Below are 17,904 nucleotides of genomic sequence, written 5' to 3' on the forward strand. Positions count from 1 at the left end.
CTTTTTTTTTTGGCTGAATGTGGTCTTAGTTGCAGCACATGGGATCTTCATTGCCGCATATGGGATCTTCGTTGCAGCCTGCGGGATCTAGTTCCCTGACCAGGGATTGAATCTGGGCCCCCTGCACTGGGAGCATGGAGTCTTAACCACTGGACCACCAGGGAAGTCCCTCTAGTCAGGATTTTTAAAAAAAACTTTTTTAAGTAACCAGAGAAAAACATATTACTTTCAAAGTAGTAAAATAAGATAAATAGATGATATCTGAATGAAAACAATATAAGCCAGAAGATAAATGAAGTGATAGCTTCAAAAATGCTGAAGGAAAAACTGGCTAATCTAGAATTGTATATATGAGAGAATGTATTCCAACAAATGAAGGCATATATTTCCAGGCAAACAAACTTTCCTTGTTATCTTTTGTTATGCCCACAGCAGCAAACACAAGGGCTCAAGAAACATTTATGGACTGATGGGTTTAATGAACAAATGAAAAATTAGAAAGCTGAACAAGGATTCCCTAGTTTGTTGTTGTTGTTTTTTTTTTTTTAGTTTTGAATTATAGAATGATAATGCTAATATCTGGGTGAGATTAATCATTGATAGTCTTTTAATGTTTTTCTTGATAGAAGCCTATTACCCAAAGAATTGGATAGCTCACCTCATTCCATAAAAGGGGTAAAGTTTAAAAATATATAAGGAAACTGAGAGTCAATTAACATAATTCCTGGTCTTTCTGTATTTGTAACTCAGTTAATACCTACAACATGGGTCTTAATGAGTCATTCTTAGCCAAAGTGTTCTGCAGTCCAGTTTAAAAGAGCTTGAAAGACCATATGACTTTTAACATTTCCTGCAGGATTTTTCCAGGCCTGAACAACTTGTGAGTCAATGCACAGCTATGTCTGGATTTAAGTAGGATGGGAGAGTGGTCTGTCTGTCAGCTCACTGGAGGTCAGGGGCTGAGCTGGGGTTCTGGATGGAGGAACTTTCTTTATCCTTATTGTGCCCCAGCTGGACACCAAAGTGTGTGAGCAGCTGGGCTTTACTGCAGAACTTCAGACATACTCTGCAGGTTCATTGTGTTTGCATACCTATGCCTGCTGTAAGTTTTTTTCTTCTGAATTATAGCCCCTTTAAACTGTGGGAACCTTGACTCCCTTGCCAAATGTGTAACACAGTAATAAACTAAGCAGGCATTTATGAAGCAGTTCCTGGAGAATGCAGACTGTACCATGGAGGAGTGGCTGTAGAATATACCATCCATAAATGAGAAATAGGCCATTTCCAGCTAACTTGAAGATCAAATATTTTTTAAGGTTTGAGTCACACTTTTAAGAAGGTAACATGGAGAGTAGAGCAGTGTGAACTGGTACCCAGGCCAAGCTGTGCTCCTCACCCACGGTTTTCTGGGCCAGGATTCCCCCTCTGAGGCTCAGTACCTTTAAAATCAGGAGGTTGGATTAGTTACTTCCTATGCTGGATAGTTTCCATTTGTATATACTCTACAGCCCTCTCCATCTTGCCTTGTGCCCCAAAGCTGCATGATGGACCAGTGTGGATGATACACAAAGGCTCCCTGCCCTCTGGCCCCCCATTATGTTCTTTGCCTAACAAGGGGCACAAACATAAAATCAGAGGATGGAGAAAAGCGAGGTTGAAGTATCAATTCTCCTGATTCCCTCCCTGTAGCGTCACCAAAGGTCAGTTCCTGGCAGGCAGCCTTCTCCACAAAGCTCCTTCTGTCTCCTCTTTCCAACCGTCTCCGCCTCCTCTCACTCCTTGAGGCCTAAGGCTCTAGGTGCCCCACAGTTACTGTGGTTCTCTACCCCCTGGCCACCTCTAAATAGCCCCTCTCCTCAAAATATTCCCCCCTCACAGACAGAATTAAAAGGAGAAATAGATAAATCCACAGTCATAATGGGAGATTTTTTTTTTTTAATTTTTGGCTGTTTTGGGTCTTAGTTGCTGCGCACGGGCTTTCTCTAGTTGCAGCGAATGGGGGCTACTCTGTGGTGCTCGGGCTTCTCATTGCTGTGGCATCTCTTGTTACGGAGCATGGGCTCTAGGCGCACGGGCTTCAGTAGTTGTGGTGTGTGGGCTCCGTAGTTGTGGCTCGAGGGCTCTAGAGCACAGGCTCAGTAGTTGTGGCGCACAGGCTTAGCCACTCCGCAGCATGTGGGATCTTCCTGGACCAGGACTCGAACCCCTGTCCCCTGCATTGGCAGGCGGATTCTTAACCACTGCACCACCAGGGAAGTCCCATAATGGGAGATTTTATTTTAGTGTATTTATTTATTTATTATCTATTTATTTATTTATTTTTGGCTGTGTTGGGTCTTTGTTGCTGCGCGTGGGCTTTCTCTAGTTGTGGTGAACGGGGACTACTCTTTGTTGTGGTGAGCAGGCTTCTCATTGTGGTGGCTTCTCTTGTTGCAGAGCACGGGCTCTAGGCACGCAGGCTTCAGTAGTTGTGGCATGTGGCTCAGTAGTTGTGGCTCGCGGGCTTAGTTGCTACGTGGCATGTGGGATCTTCCCGGACCAGGGCTTTAACCGTGTCCCCTGCATTGGCAGGCAGATTCTTAACCACTGTGCCACCAGGGAAGTCCCATAATGGGAGATTTTAATACACTTCTCTTAATAATTTATAGAACAAACAAAAAAAACATGCGTTACAAAACTGCAGAACACACACTCAAGAGCACATGAAACATCTGTCAAAATGGATCACACTCTGGTCCACAGCACAGGTCTCAACAAATTGCAAAGGATTAAAATCAGAGTAATCTAGTCACATTGGAACTAGGCTAGAAATCAGTACCAAAAGGTAACTAGAAAATCCCCAAGTACAATGGATGTAAACAATATGTTTCTCAAATCAGCCTTTCGTTCCCCCTCTGTTTCTAATCTTGACCCTTCTCCCTCCAACTTGGTGAAGAATGACAGAGCTCTTTCTCACATTCCCACAGATTCCTATATTGTCCCAGCTCAAGCATTTACTGTACCCCCTTGCTATCGCCAGCACTTGGCCTGCCTCCCTTAGGAAGCTCTGTGCTCGTGTACAGTCTGAAGCCAGGTCCCATCCTATGGGTCTGAGGCAAGCTGGGAGCACTTTGCAATCAAATTCTTTTTGTCTGTACTTCTAAAAAAGCAGCAGGCCCAAAGCTGGCACCACGTGCTTTCCAGACACTGAAAAGTTGGGTCTTATGGGCAGGTAGAAAGGTAGTACTTGCTGCACATTGGTTGTTTCCCTGCTAGTCAGTGGGCAGATGGTGAGGGAGAAATGCTGGGCAATGGGCCTTGAAGCATCATGCCAGAGACCAAAGAAGGAGCAGGGCCTAGGAAACAAAGTCTAGCTCTCGCTGCTGCCTGCCCTTTCCACACTGCCAGCCTCAGCCTCTCTTGTTATCTACAAGGTTGGGGTGAATGAGAGTTTCTGCCACTTCCTTGAACTTCAGGTTCGTTTCTGGCACTAACAAGGACACCCCTAGGACCAAAGGGCAGACTTCTAGGAACACTGGACAGCATGGTATAGTGGGAATTTGGAGTCTCAATGACTTTGCTGTGTGATCTTAAACAAGTTATCTAATCTCTCTGAAACAGATAAAGTCCTTTGAATGCATGTAATTGAGGGAACTCCTAGAACTGATAGAAAAAGGAGGACCAAGCTCAGAACCAGGAGAACCAGGGTGGAATCCAGGGCAGCTCAGGAGGTCTAGGAAGCAGGAGCTGCTGGATGGTCTCTTTCTAGGGCTCTGTTGCCAGGATGGATCAGCTCCAAGTCTCTGCCTTCTCTGGCTCACTTCCCTCTGCAGCCAAAGTCCTAGGAGAAGCGTCTGGTCCAGTGTAAGTCACATGCCCACCTCTTGGCTAGAGGAAGGCAGGGAGCCTTGGCTGACAGACCCACCAGAGTTACTATGAGGAACAAAGGGATTCCTCCAAAAGAAGCTGTGATGCTGTCACCAAAGCAAAGGCGAGAACAATCAATGAGTGTCCATTACACTTTTGTGCCTCAGGTTTTTCCTCTATAAAATAGGAGTTATAATATCTATCTTGCAAGACTGTTATGAGAATGAGTTAATGTAATGTAGGTCATATGACTGGCAGGTACAGGGGAAGGTGATTGATAGATGATAGTTGATGTTATTAATGTCAATACCTACAGCAAGAAAGTGGTGCTGGGGGGAAAAAAAAAAAAAAGACCCTGGATTTGGAATTAGAAGACCTAGGTTTGAGTCTGGCTCTGTCACTTTCAAGCTTTGAGGTCTTAAGCAAACCACTTAACTTTCTCTGACACTTAGTTTTTCCTTCTACAAAATGGGGATAATAACAATACTGATCTCATAGGTGTTGTGAGGTTGAATGAAACATGTGGAAGCACATATAAGATTCATAATTTCCAGCGTCTACAAGTCTTTACAAGGCTCCTTTGTGCTTGCGGCTAGACTTTTATACAGACATACCTCGTTTTATTGCGCTTTACTTGATTGCACTTTGTAAACATTGTGTTTTTTACAAATTGAAGGTTTGTGGCAACCCTGTGTTATCAGATAATGGTTAGCATTTTTTAGTAATAAAGTATTAATTAAGGACTGTACCTTGTTTCTTTAGACACAATGCTATTGCACACTTAATAGACTACTGTATGGTGTAAACATAACTTTTATATGCACTGGGAAACCCAAAAATTCGTGTGACTTGCTTTATTGTGATATTTGCTTTATTACAGTGGTCTTGAACCAAACCTGCAATATCTCTGAGGTCTGCCGGTGCTGAATTCCACTGGGGTTGGGGGTTAGGAGTTGAGAATGAATGGGGGAGTACCTTGTTTGCCTTGTTTACTGCTCTATCCCCTGCGCCTAGAATATTCTACACATAGGTACTCCATAAATGTTAAATGAATAGATGAAAGACAACCTTGACATTCAAGGAAGGCCATAACTCCAAGGAGTGACTCTGATGGAAATTGCAAGGTCCTATGACAGATGAGGATGGAGAACTATTTGTCCTTTAAGTGCTTCTCAAATCACGTGAAGTCTGCTCAGCTGTGCAAAATAGGATCAGCTTTAAGCATTGACATCACAGGCAATGATTGTGAATCAAGATTTAGAGGAAACAGATGCCTGAAGATGATCATGGTGCAAATTACTTAGACTGCCACCTGAAGCTCTTCACCCACTGGCTCTTGCCACATTTTTTTTCTGCAGCTTGCTCCGTCCTGCTCTGATCTCTAGCCATCTCAGTGACGTGCGGTTCCTGACTGCTTTACTCCACCCCCAACCCTTCAAAGCCGCCGAGTCTATTTGGCTAACTCCTGGCCTTTTAGCTTTCAGCTCAAATGCCACTCCCTCCAGGAAGTCTTCCTTGATCCACAGTCCTAAGACTGGACTAACTGCCCCTCCTCACGCTCCCACAACACCCTGTACTCACCCTCATGGTGATTCTCACCACTCTGTATTGTAACCTCCTGTTTATTTTTCATTCTTGATATGCTTAGACTTGAGCTCCAGGAGGGCAGGTCTTGGTCCTTCTTATGTCCTCGGTGCCTAACTCAGGGCCTGGGCCCCTAGTAGAAACTCAGTGAATATTTGTTGAGGAAAGGAGTAAATGAATATGGTGTTAAAATCAGGATTTGTAGGAATTCCCTGGTTGTCCAGTGGTTAGGACTCTGAGCTTCCACTGCAGGGGGCAGGGGTTCGATCCCTCGTCGGGGAACTAAGATCCCGCATGCTGTGCGGCAGCCAAAAAAAAAAAAATCAGGATTTGTGAAAGAGTCTGGGAGTGCGGTAGCTTAAGTGTTTCAGAGGTCATTGTCTCTGTAAGATGCTCCCCTCCATGATGTTTTCCTTAAACCATTTTTCATAATTGTCAGATGATAATTATAGAAAAAATAATTATAGGCTGCCTCTAGCTCCATGCTGCCAGGATTCTCCTGGTTCTCAGCCCTCTCTTTAACATGGCTATCAACCTACTCGGTAATTCCCACCACACCCTCTCCTCTCTCTCTGATTGACTGCACTTACCCTTTTGTTCATATATAATAGAAGTATTTAACTTTTTAATTTAATGTGTGCATTTAATATATACCCTAAACAGCTGACTCAGTCACTGTAGCCAGTGCCTAGAGGGCAGGTGCATCGTGCCTTTGTCTATGCAGAGCTTCTCGCATTGCTGTGAGAAAGTGGGTGCATCCCAGAGGAGATAATGCTTGCAGTTGCTTTGTGCTCAGTAGGACCATAAACACAAGCTGCAACCAGTAGAAAAGTCTGAGAGTATTTCATTCCCTACCCAAAATCTACCTCACTGCATTATTCAGCTGGCTTTCTCCCTGGAACCCAGCCATCCCAGGGCCATGCTAGACCACAATGCACTGGTGGACTTTCAGCCAAGGGGTTGGAACTGTTAAGACTGAGGGACCTCTTGGATGTGATTTGGGAAGGGATTCAAAGGATGGCCAAGTGAGAGATCTTCCAGACTTTTTTCTAAGTCACAAAGATAGTAGCATGTAGAAACACGTTTTGTTTTCCTAACTCAATCACGACTGATACACCATCTGTAAGCGCCTTCCTTATTTGTTGACGTGTTTATTCTCTGTCTCCCCCACCCCCGCAGGATGTAAGCTCCAGTGGGGCAGGGACTTTGCTTTATTTACCACTTCATCCTGTACACTCAGAACAGTGCCTGGCACATACCAGGCACTCAGTAAATGTTTCTTAAATGAGTGAGTGGGCTCAGGTAGTAAAACAGTAGGAGACTCCCAGAATCCAGGGAACAGGTGGCAGCTGCTGTGGGGGAAGTGATGACTGTATGGGCACAAAGATGAGAATGAGGGCTGAAGTTTATTGGTACTAGGGAAGTAGCCATTGCAATGACAAAGTGACAGTGAGCTGCTCAGCCAGTCTTCTTCTTTTCTGGACATCTGGGGATCAGTAAATCATGGCCAAGTCCAACAATTCTGGACTGCATGGCCAATCTCACAATTCTGAACGGGACACCATGGAATCCCTGGGCCCTTAACAGAGTCCTGGGGAGCTGTGCAAATGGCCCAAGGGACTATCCATTGCCAGCATCTCCTCTGCTGCTCACGTCGGAGCCCAGAGAAGCCTCTGTTTGGGTGGGGAATGGCACAGCTTGCATTTGAACTTGCTCTTTCCCTGAAGCTTAACATCTACATGTCCAGCTCGTTGTCCCAGAATTTATAACCCAAAGTCTACATAGACGTTCCTGTAACCCTTGATGTCTTTAAACCTGTTGCTCCTCAGATTTGCTTGGATCTGCCTTTGGCCACTCTTGAAGGGGACAGTCTCCAGAGTGAGGCTGGCTCTGTGATGGGGTTTGAGGACTCCAATGCTGCAGCAGAGAAAGGAGGATGTCAGAAAACCATAGGATTATGATAACCCCACAGTCCCTTTCCACTCAGCAACCAGGCCTCCCCTTTCCCTGTGTCCAGAAAGGACAGTGCTACCCCCAGGATAAGATGGGAGGGAGGGCGGAGCGCTCCCAGCACTCACAGGGCTCTCTGCTGTCTCCTAAAGAGACCACTTCCTTCCACAGTCAGTGCACAATCTTCAACCTGCTCCGAGAGGGGGTTTGAAAATATCACCTGTATGGAGAGTGGCCGGTTCACAATGGCTGCTCCTAAAGCCTGAACAGCGAGATCCAGAGGGGAGGGAGCAGAGAATTAGTCTCATCCCCCCCCGTTCACCAAGCATGTATGGAGGGCACTGTTCCCTAGATCTGTTCCTGAAGAGCTGGATTTCCGTGGCATGTGTTTTTCCAACTATGGACAACTTAATGGGTTGTCATTAACATTTAAAAAAATGAAATAGAAGAGAATATCAGTGTACATCACACAAGATATTGTTACATGAAACTTTTACTTCACTTATACATGTATGGATGTTTGTGTAAAATACTTCTACTCAACCCAGCATATGGAAAGGTCTGATGAGTTGGGAGTCTCCAGTAATATTTCCTCTGCTCCAAGGATTTCATCCAAGTGTGAAATAAGCAAGAGCTCCCAGAGGATTCTCATGCATAATTTGAGTGGATAGAATATTTTTCGGCAGTTTTTGCTTGTTTCTTCTTTTTGCAATCTGACTCCATCCCTTCCTACCCTCTTAACTGGCTTGATTTCTTTTCACACCAGTGTGTGAGTCAAGAGCAATGGATCATTCGGGACATAGAGAGAAGGAAGTAGCCTTAGGAAACTTGAAGGCACCTTTGGAAACCCTCCCTAAAGCAGACTCCAGTGGCTGGGCTTGCCAGACACACCCCACCAGGGGGCACCCCAGGCTCACTCAGCAGGGTCCAGGAGGCTACTTGGCACTGGGGAGACAGCACTGGCAGGAAGGGCCCTGTGAAGTCTCCCCACCAGAATGTCAGAGAAGGAGGGGTCCTTGGAGGCCATCTGGTCTAATCCCATCATTGACAGTTCAAGAAGCAGAAGCCCAGGGGCTTGTCCAAGGATGCACAGCCAGGAAATGGCAAATCAAACCTAAGCTGACCTTTGTTCGGGCAGTGCTCTTCCCCCTCTCAGGACCCTCCCATTTGAGCCCATGTTTCCTCATGTTGACCCTGGGGAAGGCCAACAGCAAGAGGAGGCACAACAGAGGGGTCTCTCCCCGACCTCTCCATGGCAGCTGCTCAAGGTCCACCCATAAGGCCTCTCATGGTGCAAGAGGATGGAGACCAAGTGCGTTCAGATAAACCTCCCGCTCCCGGTGGGAGGTTCCTGGAGGCCCCAGAAGAGGCAGGGGACAAGAGGGGCTGCTCTCCTGAGCAAGCTCTCAGGGGGCTCCCCCACCGCCCCCGGCCCAAGCCGGTCCCAAGGAGCCCTCAGGCCACGCACAGGGCTCTTGCCTACATTAATCATGATGCTGGGATAGGCTAAGGTGGTGCTCTTGTTCACCATGGTCTTCTCGGGACTGCTCTTCTCTTCACCCAGGGCACTGATGCGGATCAGCTTGTCTGTAGACAGGTACTGGCCGTACTGGGAATAGGGGATTTTGCAGGGATAGGTCTTTGCTAGGTAGAGAACACAGGATGAGGTGAGACTCGCTGGGGAAGTCAGCTGGGCCTGGGTGGATCTGGGGACCCTTCTACAGAGAGGAGGGGGCCAACCTGTACTGATCCTCAGTAAAGTAGGTACTCGGTTTTCAGATGGAGGGGCTGAGAGGTGAAATGGCTTGCCCAGGGTCATTCTGCTGGTAAATGGGTGCACTGAGGCTCTAACCAAGGTCTGGATGACTTCAAAGCTCAGGCTTTCCCCACTAACCCAGGCTATATTCCTTGAATTAGTAAAGGAAGGATTGGAGGAGAAGAAGGAGGAGGATAAAGGAAAGAAACAGAAGGAGGAGAGGAGAAGGGAGGGAGAGGGAAGGAAGGAAGGGAAGGAGGAAGACTCTGTGCTGGAGGGGGCACTAGGAAGCCCAGTGTCACAGGGGTCTGCCCCCAAACGCTTGTTGGCTGGCTTGACCCCACTGGCATTTCCATAAGCTGCTCTGTGTTCACAGACTGTCCCCATGCCCATACCCAGAGCCCATACCTTCTTCAGGAGAGAGTGTGGTGAAGGCTGTGTCCTGCCAGAATGGGGGAGGGGGTTGCCATCATGCAGCAGAGACTGGGCACTCAGGTTCACTTTGAGGTCCTTGAACTGGGGCGGCATGTTGAGGGCCAGCAGGACAAACCTTATGTCCCGGCCCATGTCGGGTGGGTCGAGCAGCTGGAATTTCAGGGAGACCTGGACAACATCACTGGGCCGAAGGGAAGGCGTAGCAAGGCTCCTAGGACTGTCCCTTGGCAGCATGAACCTGGAAGTTTGTGATTCTGTTTGGAGGGAGCCTTGGGACCTTCCAGGCTTCAGCTTCTGAAGAGCCTTCAGAAACACCTGCCTCTCCTGGAGGGAACCTGGGAGGACAGAGCACAGAACCAGCTGCGGGCCAGGCTGACCCAGAGGGTAAACCTTGGCTGAACACCCTCAGCAAAGGCTCCACCAGGGTGTTAAAACCTTCATTTCCAATAACAAAGGCTCCCTACTAGTCATCAAGTCTTTCCAAGAGTCACACTCTGCTGAGCTCTTACACCTTTCATCTTCATATCAACTGTGAGATAGATGTATTACTATCATTATTATCATTCCATATACAGATGAGGAAAATGGGGCTCAGAGAGGTCATGTCACTCGCCCAAGTCACACAACTTGCACAGGGCAGAGTCAAATGGAAACCAAATTTGTCTGACGTGAAAATCTGTGCTCATGACCACTGGACTCTATCCCGCGTTCCCCAAGGGAAAGATGAAGGCTACAATGCAGAGGAATAAACCTCTTAAAGACAACAGGACATGGTGTGATTTTCTGCTCCAGGACCAAATTATTGGTCAGTTGTAGACTAATTCCTGGAAATTGAGAAACTGAGAAGCTACGGTGAAAAAAAAAAAAAAAAAAAACAGGAGGCAATTCAGGCAAACCGAGTTTCCAGAGCACCTAGGCTTCAGTCCTGGGCAGTCGCTGTGGCCAGAATGTGCCCGAACACTCATCCGTGCTTCCCTAATAATCCCAGCAGCTGCCTGCACTGAGCACTTACTGGTCCCCTCAGTGCAGCCCCACAATCTCCCCAGGCTGAGGCCACCCTTCTCCCCTCGCTCTGGGGTCATTCTAAGCCTGGATCCAGGCAGAAGAGGATCTTGCAACATTGGCTTCAGTAAGAGTGAGCCCAGAGAGGTGTGAATCAGACTTAGCTCATCTGTGGGCTACTCGACCTCCAGATTCTGCCAGTCAAGTGGGAGCGGACAGAATGCCATCTGACTGAGCAGGACACTGAGGCCCACTGGAAAATAGCTCCAACCACCCCCCAGCCCCCTGGCCCAAGTTCACAGCAGAACCCTGTGGACCTCTGTAGCACATGCTGTCAGTGTCCCACTCACATCTCCTTGGCACTTGCTGTTTCAGTGCCCACGTGCCCTAATTTCACATTCTAGCACCTGCGGCTCTTTGTCTGTGGCTTTCTCTGCCACCAGAGCTGACTCCGCCCATGCGTGGAGCAGGCCAGGAGTGCTAGGGAAGTTACGCCCCCCAAGGAGCAGCCCTCAACCCCTGACTGAAAGGAGTTGGTGGATAAAGAGCCTAGGCCCCTTGCCTCGTGGGTGGGATAAATCTGCAGTGTTGTTCTACACTTTACACTAAATCTCTGATAGGGTTGCCAGATTTAGCAAATAAAAATGCAGGGCGGTTTCATTTGGATTTCAGATTAACAACAACTAATTTGGGCCATAGTTAGACAACAGCATTCTTAGTCCTGCGTTTTCCCAGGCCACCCCACTGGCGGGGCCCCCAGCAGGACTGAGCCCCAGCCGCCCACAGTGCTAACCGGCCTGACAAGGTGCTCTGCATTGGCTTCCTCCCCTTCCCCGTCTCCCTTGCTCACTCTCCTTCCTTCCAGTAGTTCTTGAATCTCCTCAGTGATAAACCACTTGTCCTCAGGATCCCCCACCAAAACAGCCACAGAGAGAACGGGGGGTGGAGGGGATGATCGCCAGTACCCTTGGATGTGTTCAGTGCTTGTCTCTCAGGCTCAGACTCTGGAGCTCCTCTGTGTTGGCCCCAAAGGCCGACACGGACAAACCACAGACACCCACTTGCTGGTGCTCCCAGGAACCTCAGGTACCCCCGCCCCCGCCCCATGTAGTCATGAATCACTCCTGCTCGGATCCTGCCCCTCACCGTGCTTCTGGCCCTCTTGGACTGCGTATTTTTGCTTGGCTCCCTGGTGGTTGAAACTGGTGGTTTAATCTCAATTTCCAGGAATCAGTCCACAGCTGACTGATGTAGATGCCCCTTGCTCTTGCTGGCTTGGGTCAGAAGACCCTGCCAGGGCTCCCATCTCTCAGAATCATCCTCTGCACAGGGTGGACGTAGGAGTGAACATTTGGCCTTACAGGGGCCTCGGTGCTGGCTGTGGTCTGGCCTGTCCTCCAAACACCCAATGAAACATGAATCAAACAATAAGCTAAATGAAATTAATCAAATTAATAGGAGAGAGTTTGCTCAATCCCCTGCCATCTTCAGTGGGAGGCTGATTTTTCGGTAAGGCAGGGGCAAGGAATTCCTACACTGTTGACGGGATGCCTGTCAATGGCCCTGCAATCAATGTGACCATCTTGGAGGGTGCTCACTGGCCTGTGGGGAGTGGGGTGGTGATGGGCATGAGGAAGTGAGGCAGTGAGGACACCCCAACTGGGACCTTAAAACTCAAGGGCTGAGGAGACAGTGGGCCTGGGTCCTGCCCATCCACACCCCTGAGGGCTGCCCCAGCTGGCAGAGAGGTTCCCTGGGGTAGTGGGGAAGGTGCCCACAGGGCTTGCTCGTACCTTCTCTGTACTCGCAGTTTTCCGTGACGTCATCCCGCTCATCACTCTGGATGCTCTTGGTGCTGATAAAATTGCCAGCAGAATTAGCATCCAGGTGAAGTTTCTGCTCCTTCCCTCCAACGACCAGCCAGGCCATGCAGTCAGCATTTACCATGGAGAAGGTGAAGGCTGGGTCATGGTTCAGATCCACCTCTCCTTCTCTGATGGCTCTGACGGAGGCAGGGCCGCAGCAGTAGAGGCCTAAAGGGGAACAGGGGGGCCTCAGTGGGCTGCGGCTGCAGGGCCGGGTGGGGCGGGTCTGTTTCTGTGGGAGTGGGCTCTGCCTGTCCTCCCAGGAGCCTCACTGTTGCTCATTCCTGAGGTGTGGTGTCCAGCACCTGCCAGCCTCCGTATCCAGGAGGGAGGTCATTCCGGGCCATCCAGCACTCATTGCAGACGTGGAAATTCCTGAGGGAGAAGCCAGAGGAGTGGGTGTCAGATGAAGCTGAGGGAGAGTTAGTGATGCTCAAGTTCTTTCTGGAGCAAGGCAGGGGGCGATGAGTGATGGACGGCTGGATAGAAAGACAGGACACCGCAGGCCTGCACCCCTCCGTGGGTGACAGGTGACCGCTCTTCCTCCTGTGAGCCTCAACTTGCCCGGAAAAGAGCTTTCCTCTGTTTGTAAATAAGAGTGAAGGTTTCCAGAGCCGACGGAAGTTAAAAACCCTTCACTCTCTCTCAAAGAGACCCCTGTAGCCCTTTCCTGTATGTGCTGCTGACTCACAGGAGCAGTCACAGAGGCAGAGGTTTTTTTGTGTACAGAGGTGAGACTTCAGGCCCTCCTGTGGTCAGAGCCACAGGCTGAGTATTAAATGAAGGAGGTGACAAAGGGGAAAACTCCCCCAGGGCAGAGAGCTCTTGTGATGTGACAATTCTAGACTCAGAAAATCATCCTATTTGTGTTCAGCTGCCTCCCAGCCTTCGGGTTGGGGCTAGCAAGCCCTGGGGCTGGTGAAAATGGGGGTGAGGCATGAGAGGGCAGCAGGCTCGTAGGTACCATCCTACCCTGCTTCTTGCTGGTAGGGTTTGCCCTAGAAAGAGAAGGTGTTTCTCACCAGACACTGTCCTCCTTCTTACTCTCCAAAAGCCTGCGTGTGTTGTCATAATACTCATCTATGATCAGGTTTCCGTCTGTGTCGTGGCCAGAGTCAACGTTGGTGATTACTCAGGTGGAGATCCCCAGGCACCTCATCACTGTAGAAAGGACAGAAAAATCTCCTGTGGGCTGTGGATCCCTGGACTTAGTGCCCTAGGCTCAGGGAAATCCCGCATTTGGCAGGCAGGAGCTGTCTGGGGCACTGGCTTGGCGACACTTCCAACTTCCCTCCCCACCTTCCTGAGCTCCTCTCCCTGGGGCTCCACACGAAGGTTAGGCAGCTGGTTGCTCAGACAAACACTGCCAGGGCCAATAGAGGGTCTAGCAAGTGTTGGGTTCCCCTGCCCCAGCCAGCAGGGTGGGAGAGGCGTGCCTCCTTTGGCAAGACTCAGCAGCTTGACTTGCCTCACTTCTCTCCTGGCCATAAATCTCTATCTTCAAACCAAACTGTGGAATTTTTTTCACTCCTGTGGTAAGGAGTAAGACCATCAGATTCTTAGGCAAAGAGTTCTGCTGCTTGGATTCCCCCTTCTCTATGGGTGTACTGTCTTGGAAGCTTATTGAGGAAAGTATTACAGATCCAGCCAGGAAGGGAAGGAAACTGTAACAAAAGCCTAGGAAAGTGAGGGTCTGTACCTAATGGAGAAATTCTTGAAAGGAGGTAGAATGTTGTCTTTATTCCTGAGGAGCCATCCCTTTCCTTTGCCAACCAGCTTCTTTTCTTTGCCCTCTGCCATATTTTTTGTGATTCTGCACTCTTTTAAGAATAGCAATATCCCCCAGCCCATCCCACCACCAATCCCCTGGGGATCCCCATCCCCTCAAGTCCAATGGTGACAGTCCACCTAATTCAACAATAATGATAATGATAACAAGTGTCTGCCAGCCAGGCATGATGCTAAATGTTTCACATGTACTGTGCTCAGGACAGCAGTACACGGAAGCTGCTGTTATCACCCCTGTTTTACAGATGAAGAATCAGAGGCTAAGAAAAGTTTGCTACCTTGACTAAAGCCACACAGCTAGGAAGCGGCAGAGCTACCACTCAAATCCTGGTTTCACTGCTAAGCTTGTCGCCAGTTCTGAGCCCACCTCCCACAGGTGCACACAGCTCAGCATTCTAGTATTTTCCCCTTATTATACAACCCACCCATTTTTCCATGTCATCAAATCTTTTCCAAAAGCAAGATTTCTAGCAGAGGTTAATTTTTTTACAAAGTCAAGAAATTTAACATGGATTTAATAGTATAAAATCCATCTTCGTATTTTCCCAAATGTCTTTTATATCTGTTTTTTGCCCCCCTGTCCAGAATCCAAACAGAGTACATGCATTGCATTTGGTTATATCTTTCCAGTTCCTTTTAAACCAAAAGAATCTCCTTTCATCTAGAACAGTCTTTTAATAATTTAGGTCACTTGATTAGTAGAAGCCCCCGTATTCTGGATTTGCCTGATTGATTCTTCTTGGTTAATTTCAGAGTTAACATTTTTGACAAGAATACTGCATAGGTGATGTTGTGTAAATCCCTCTGAATCACATCAGAAGGCACAGGCTGTCCATTTGTTCTACTAATGGGGGCCTAAGTTTAACTATTTGATTAAGGTCAGATTAATGCCCGATGGAAGTATCCTTTCCCTGTCATTTAACAAGCAATCACTAGCATGAAATATGCTGCTCCCTAACAATCTTTCACCAAGTAATTTTAGCATCCTTGATGATCCTTGCCTGAATTAATTATTACACTGGTGGTACCAAAATGATTATATTCTAACACTATCATTTCTTCTACCTGTATTAGCTGGCATTCTTCTATAAAGAAAAGCATTTCAATCCCCCTCTCCCATTTTTTGGTATTTTTATGGGTTCGTGTATTTTTTTTTTTTTCACTTCAGCAGAGGTTATTTTTAGACATTTGCTTGGTTTCTAATTTTTCCCCTGTTGTAAATAGTACTGTGATGGACATCTCTGTAGATCAATTTCTACTTTTCCCCCGTTGGGACAGATTCCAAGAGGTAAAATGACTGAGTCAAAAAATACAGATATTTCTAAGGGTTCTTCACAAATACTACTGTCATTTTAAAATGTTTATAATTTTTAGTTTAGATACTTATTTATACTAAGCATTTATTTGCTTGTAGGTTTTAGTTTAGGCTCCTTCTTATACTTTGGCACAAAGCCCTTCCAGACTGGGGTGGGGACACATCCCTGGATGCAGCCCAGGAAGGGTATGAGAGAAGCCCAAAGGGGAAGCATGCACTTCCTTGGAATGGCAGGTCTGCACAGGTCTGCAAGGAACGGAGGGCAGGGAGTGAGCAGAGGTGACAGTGAATTGTAGGTGGAGGTGACACAGGACCGCCTCGGAGGGGAGGGTGAAGGTGGGAAAAGCTGCCACTGAAGGAGCATGAGACAGGAGTGAGGCGAGAGCATGCAGGTGACTCAGGAGCATTGCATGGGCACATTTATGTTAAGATTACAGTCAGGAGGGTGGATAACATTTATCGTAATAAGAGCACATGCCAAGGAGGGGTGGGCAGGGAGAGCAAGGAGCAAGCCTCCATTCTTCACCATGATTGATGAATTCATGAAGTGCCAGTGGCGTTGTCAACTCCTGCTAGACATGGCGGGATGGGCATTTTTCCACCTGAGCACAGGTCATTGGTCTCATGGCGCTCTGAGTTCTCTACTAGACATGGTACATGGTGTGTAATGATTTGTTTATGAGTCTGTCTTCCTGAGGGCAAGGATTGTGTGATAGTCAGCTTTATCGTTATACAACCATTAACAATACAAGGCAGGCCTATATTGCAGAAACATAGTGCATCTTTGCACTACGGGTGATGGGTGAATGAATGTCTTGAATCTTTTGTCTATTCTGGTGATTTCTGACTTCAGCACAGCACCGTCACTGTGTGCTGTGCTGTGGTTACCAAGCTTGATTGTCTGTAGAGCATAAGCTTTGAGTGGTAATGGATTTGCACTGATCCATTCTCAGCATTTCCTCATCGTGCCTTGTGAGAGGACTGGGATAGGGGACAACAGCTGTCGCAGTGAGGCAACAGAGGGGCAAGAACTGTTTCTTACCTAGGGAGAAGGCCAAGGCTGTAGCTTCGGTATCACACGAAGGGAGCTGACAGCATTTGGATCTGCACAGTTGTGCACATACATGTTTCACGGGGTTTTGCCCCCTCTGTCCTGCTTTCTCTGTACCCCCGCAGAGAGCTCCTCCTGTCTTGTGGCTTCATCTCTCACTCTTTGCCCACGACTCCTGAATTTGAATCTTGAGCCTATATGGACACCTTGCTGTCGCTAAGCACATCCCCAACCGAGCTTGTCTTTCATTCTTTCCAGGCTTCCTTGCCAGTCGATGACATCATCCTCATAGGTGCCAAGCATGGTGCCAAGCACTGCACAGGCATAATCACCCTTAATCCTCTCCACAGCGCTGTGATTATCCCACCTTTGAAGAGGAAAAACCTGAAGTTTAGAGAGGTTGGGGTCACATGGCAGGAAGAGGAGAGCCAGGGCAGGATTTAAACCCACATTTCTCTGATCTCAAAACCCCTCAAGCTTTTAACTACAAGCCACACCACTGCAACTTCACTAGACGTCCCAGCAACGCCTCATTCTCAACGTGCCTTCCTCTGTGAAGTTTTCACTGACTACTCCATGCCACACTAATCTCCCTTTCCATGCTCTCACTTGATTCCAGTCACCAATGCCACACATTTTATCAATGCATGAAGCTCTCTATGATCTCATATATTTATCTTATCTTGTCAGCCAGATTACAAATCCCCCAAGAGTAGGGCTCAGATCAAATACTTTTCTTGCGTTTCTTCATTCCTAGCACAGTGCTGCCCAGAGTAGGTGCTCATTAAATTCATGTTGAAGTGAGTTTTCTTTAACCTCACTTCTGCAGACTGTCAGTCCTGATGCCTCAGTTTGACATGAGACTCACATGACTCTTTCATGGATAATTCGGTGGGAGCTGAGTCCCTTGTAAAAGAGAAACCCTTATGGGGCATGTGTGTTTGTATGTGTGCACACACATGCATGCACATTCACACAGTTTCACATGGACAAAGGTGGACAAGATCTCAGAGTCAGGAAAAGGACTGCAGAGTTCCTAAGGTATATTACACCACACCACACTCCTGGCATTAATTACTATGTCTCTTCACTCAGCCATTCAGCACTCATTCAAATGAACTTATTTACAAAACAAAAATAGACTCACAGACAGAGAAAACAAACTTATGGTTACCAAAGGGGAATGGGAGGGAGAGGGATAAATTAGGAGTTCGGGATTAACAGATACACACTACTATATATAAAATAGATAACCAACAAGGACCTACTATATAGCACAGGGAACTCTACTCAATATCTTGCAATAATCTAT

General features: G+C 47.7%; 1 protein-coding gene across 1 annotated transcript in view; it reads right to left on the reverse strand.

Annotated features, from left to right (window-relative positions):
- Positions 1–6,787: 6,787 nt before the first annotated feature.
- TGM5 (transglutaminase 5) overlaps positions 6,788–17,904 on the reverse strand; it is a gene marked incomplete at its 5' end in the record, with an annotated part of 29,217 nt that continues 18,100 nt past the window's right edge. Inside the window, 10 exon segments of the mRNA XM_082385915.1 lie at positions 6,788–7,347; positions 7,509–7,642; positions 8,864–9,024; positions 9,545–9,592; positions 9,595–9,906; positions 12,367–12,606; positions 12,711–12,719; positions 12,722–12,813; positions 13,461–13,570; positions 13,574–13,599. Of these exon segments, the coding sequence (XP_082242041.1) occupies positions 7,194–7,347; positions 7,509–7,642; positions 8,864–9,024; positions 9,545–9,592; positions 9,595–9,906; positions 12,367–12,606; positions 12,711–12,719; positions 12,722–12,813; positions 13,461–13,570; positions 13,574–13,599 (1,286 nt within the window). The 3' untranslated portion in view covers positions 6,788–7,193.

This window comes from Balaenoptera borealis (assembly GCF_965194805.1).
Source record: "Balaenoptera borealis genome assembly, chromosome: 3".
NCBI lineage: Eukaryota > Metazoa > Chordata > Mammalia > Artiodactyla > Balaenopteridae > Balaenoptera > Balaenoptera borealis.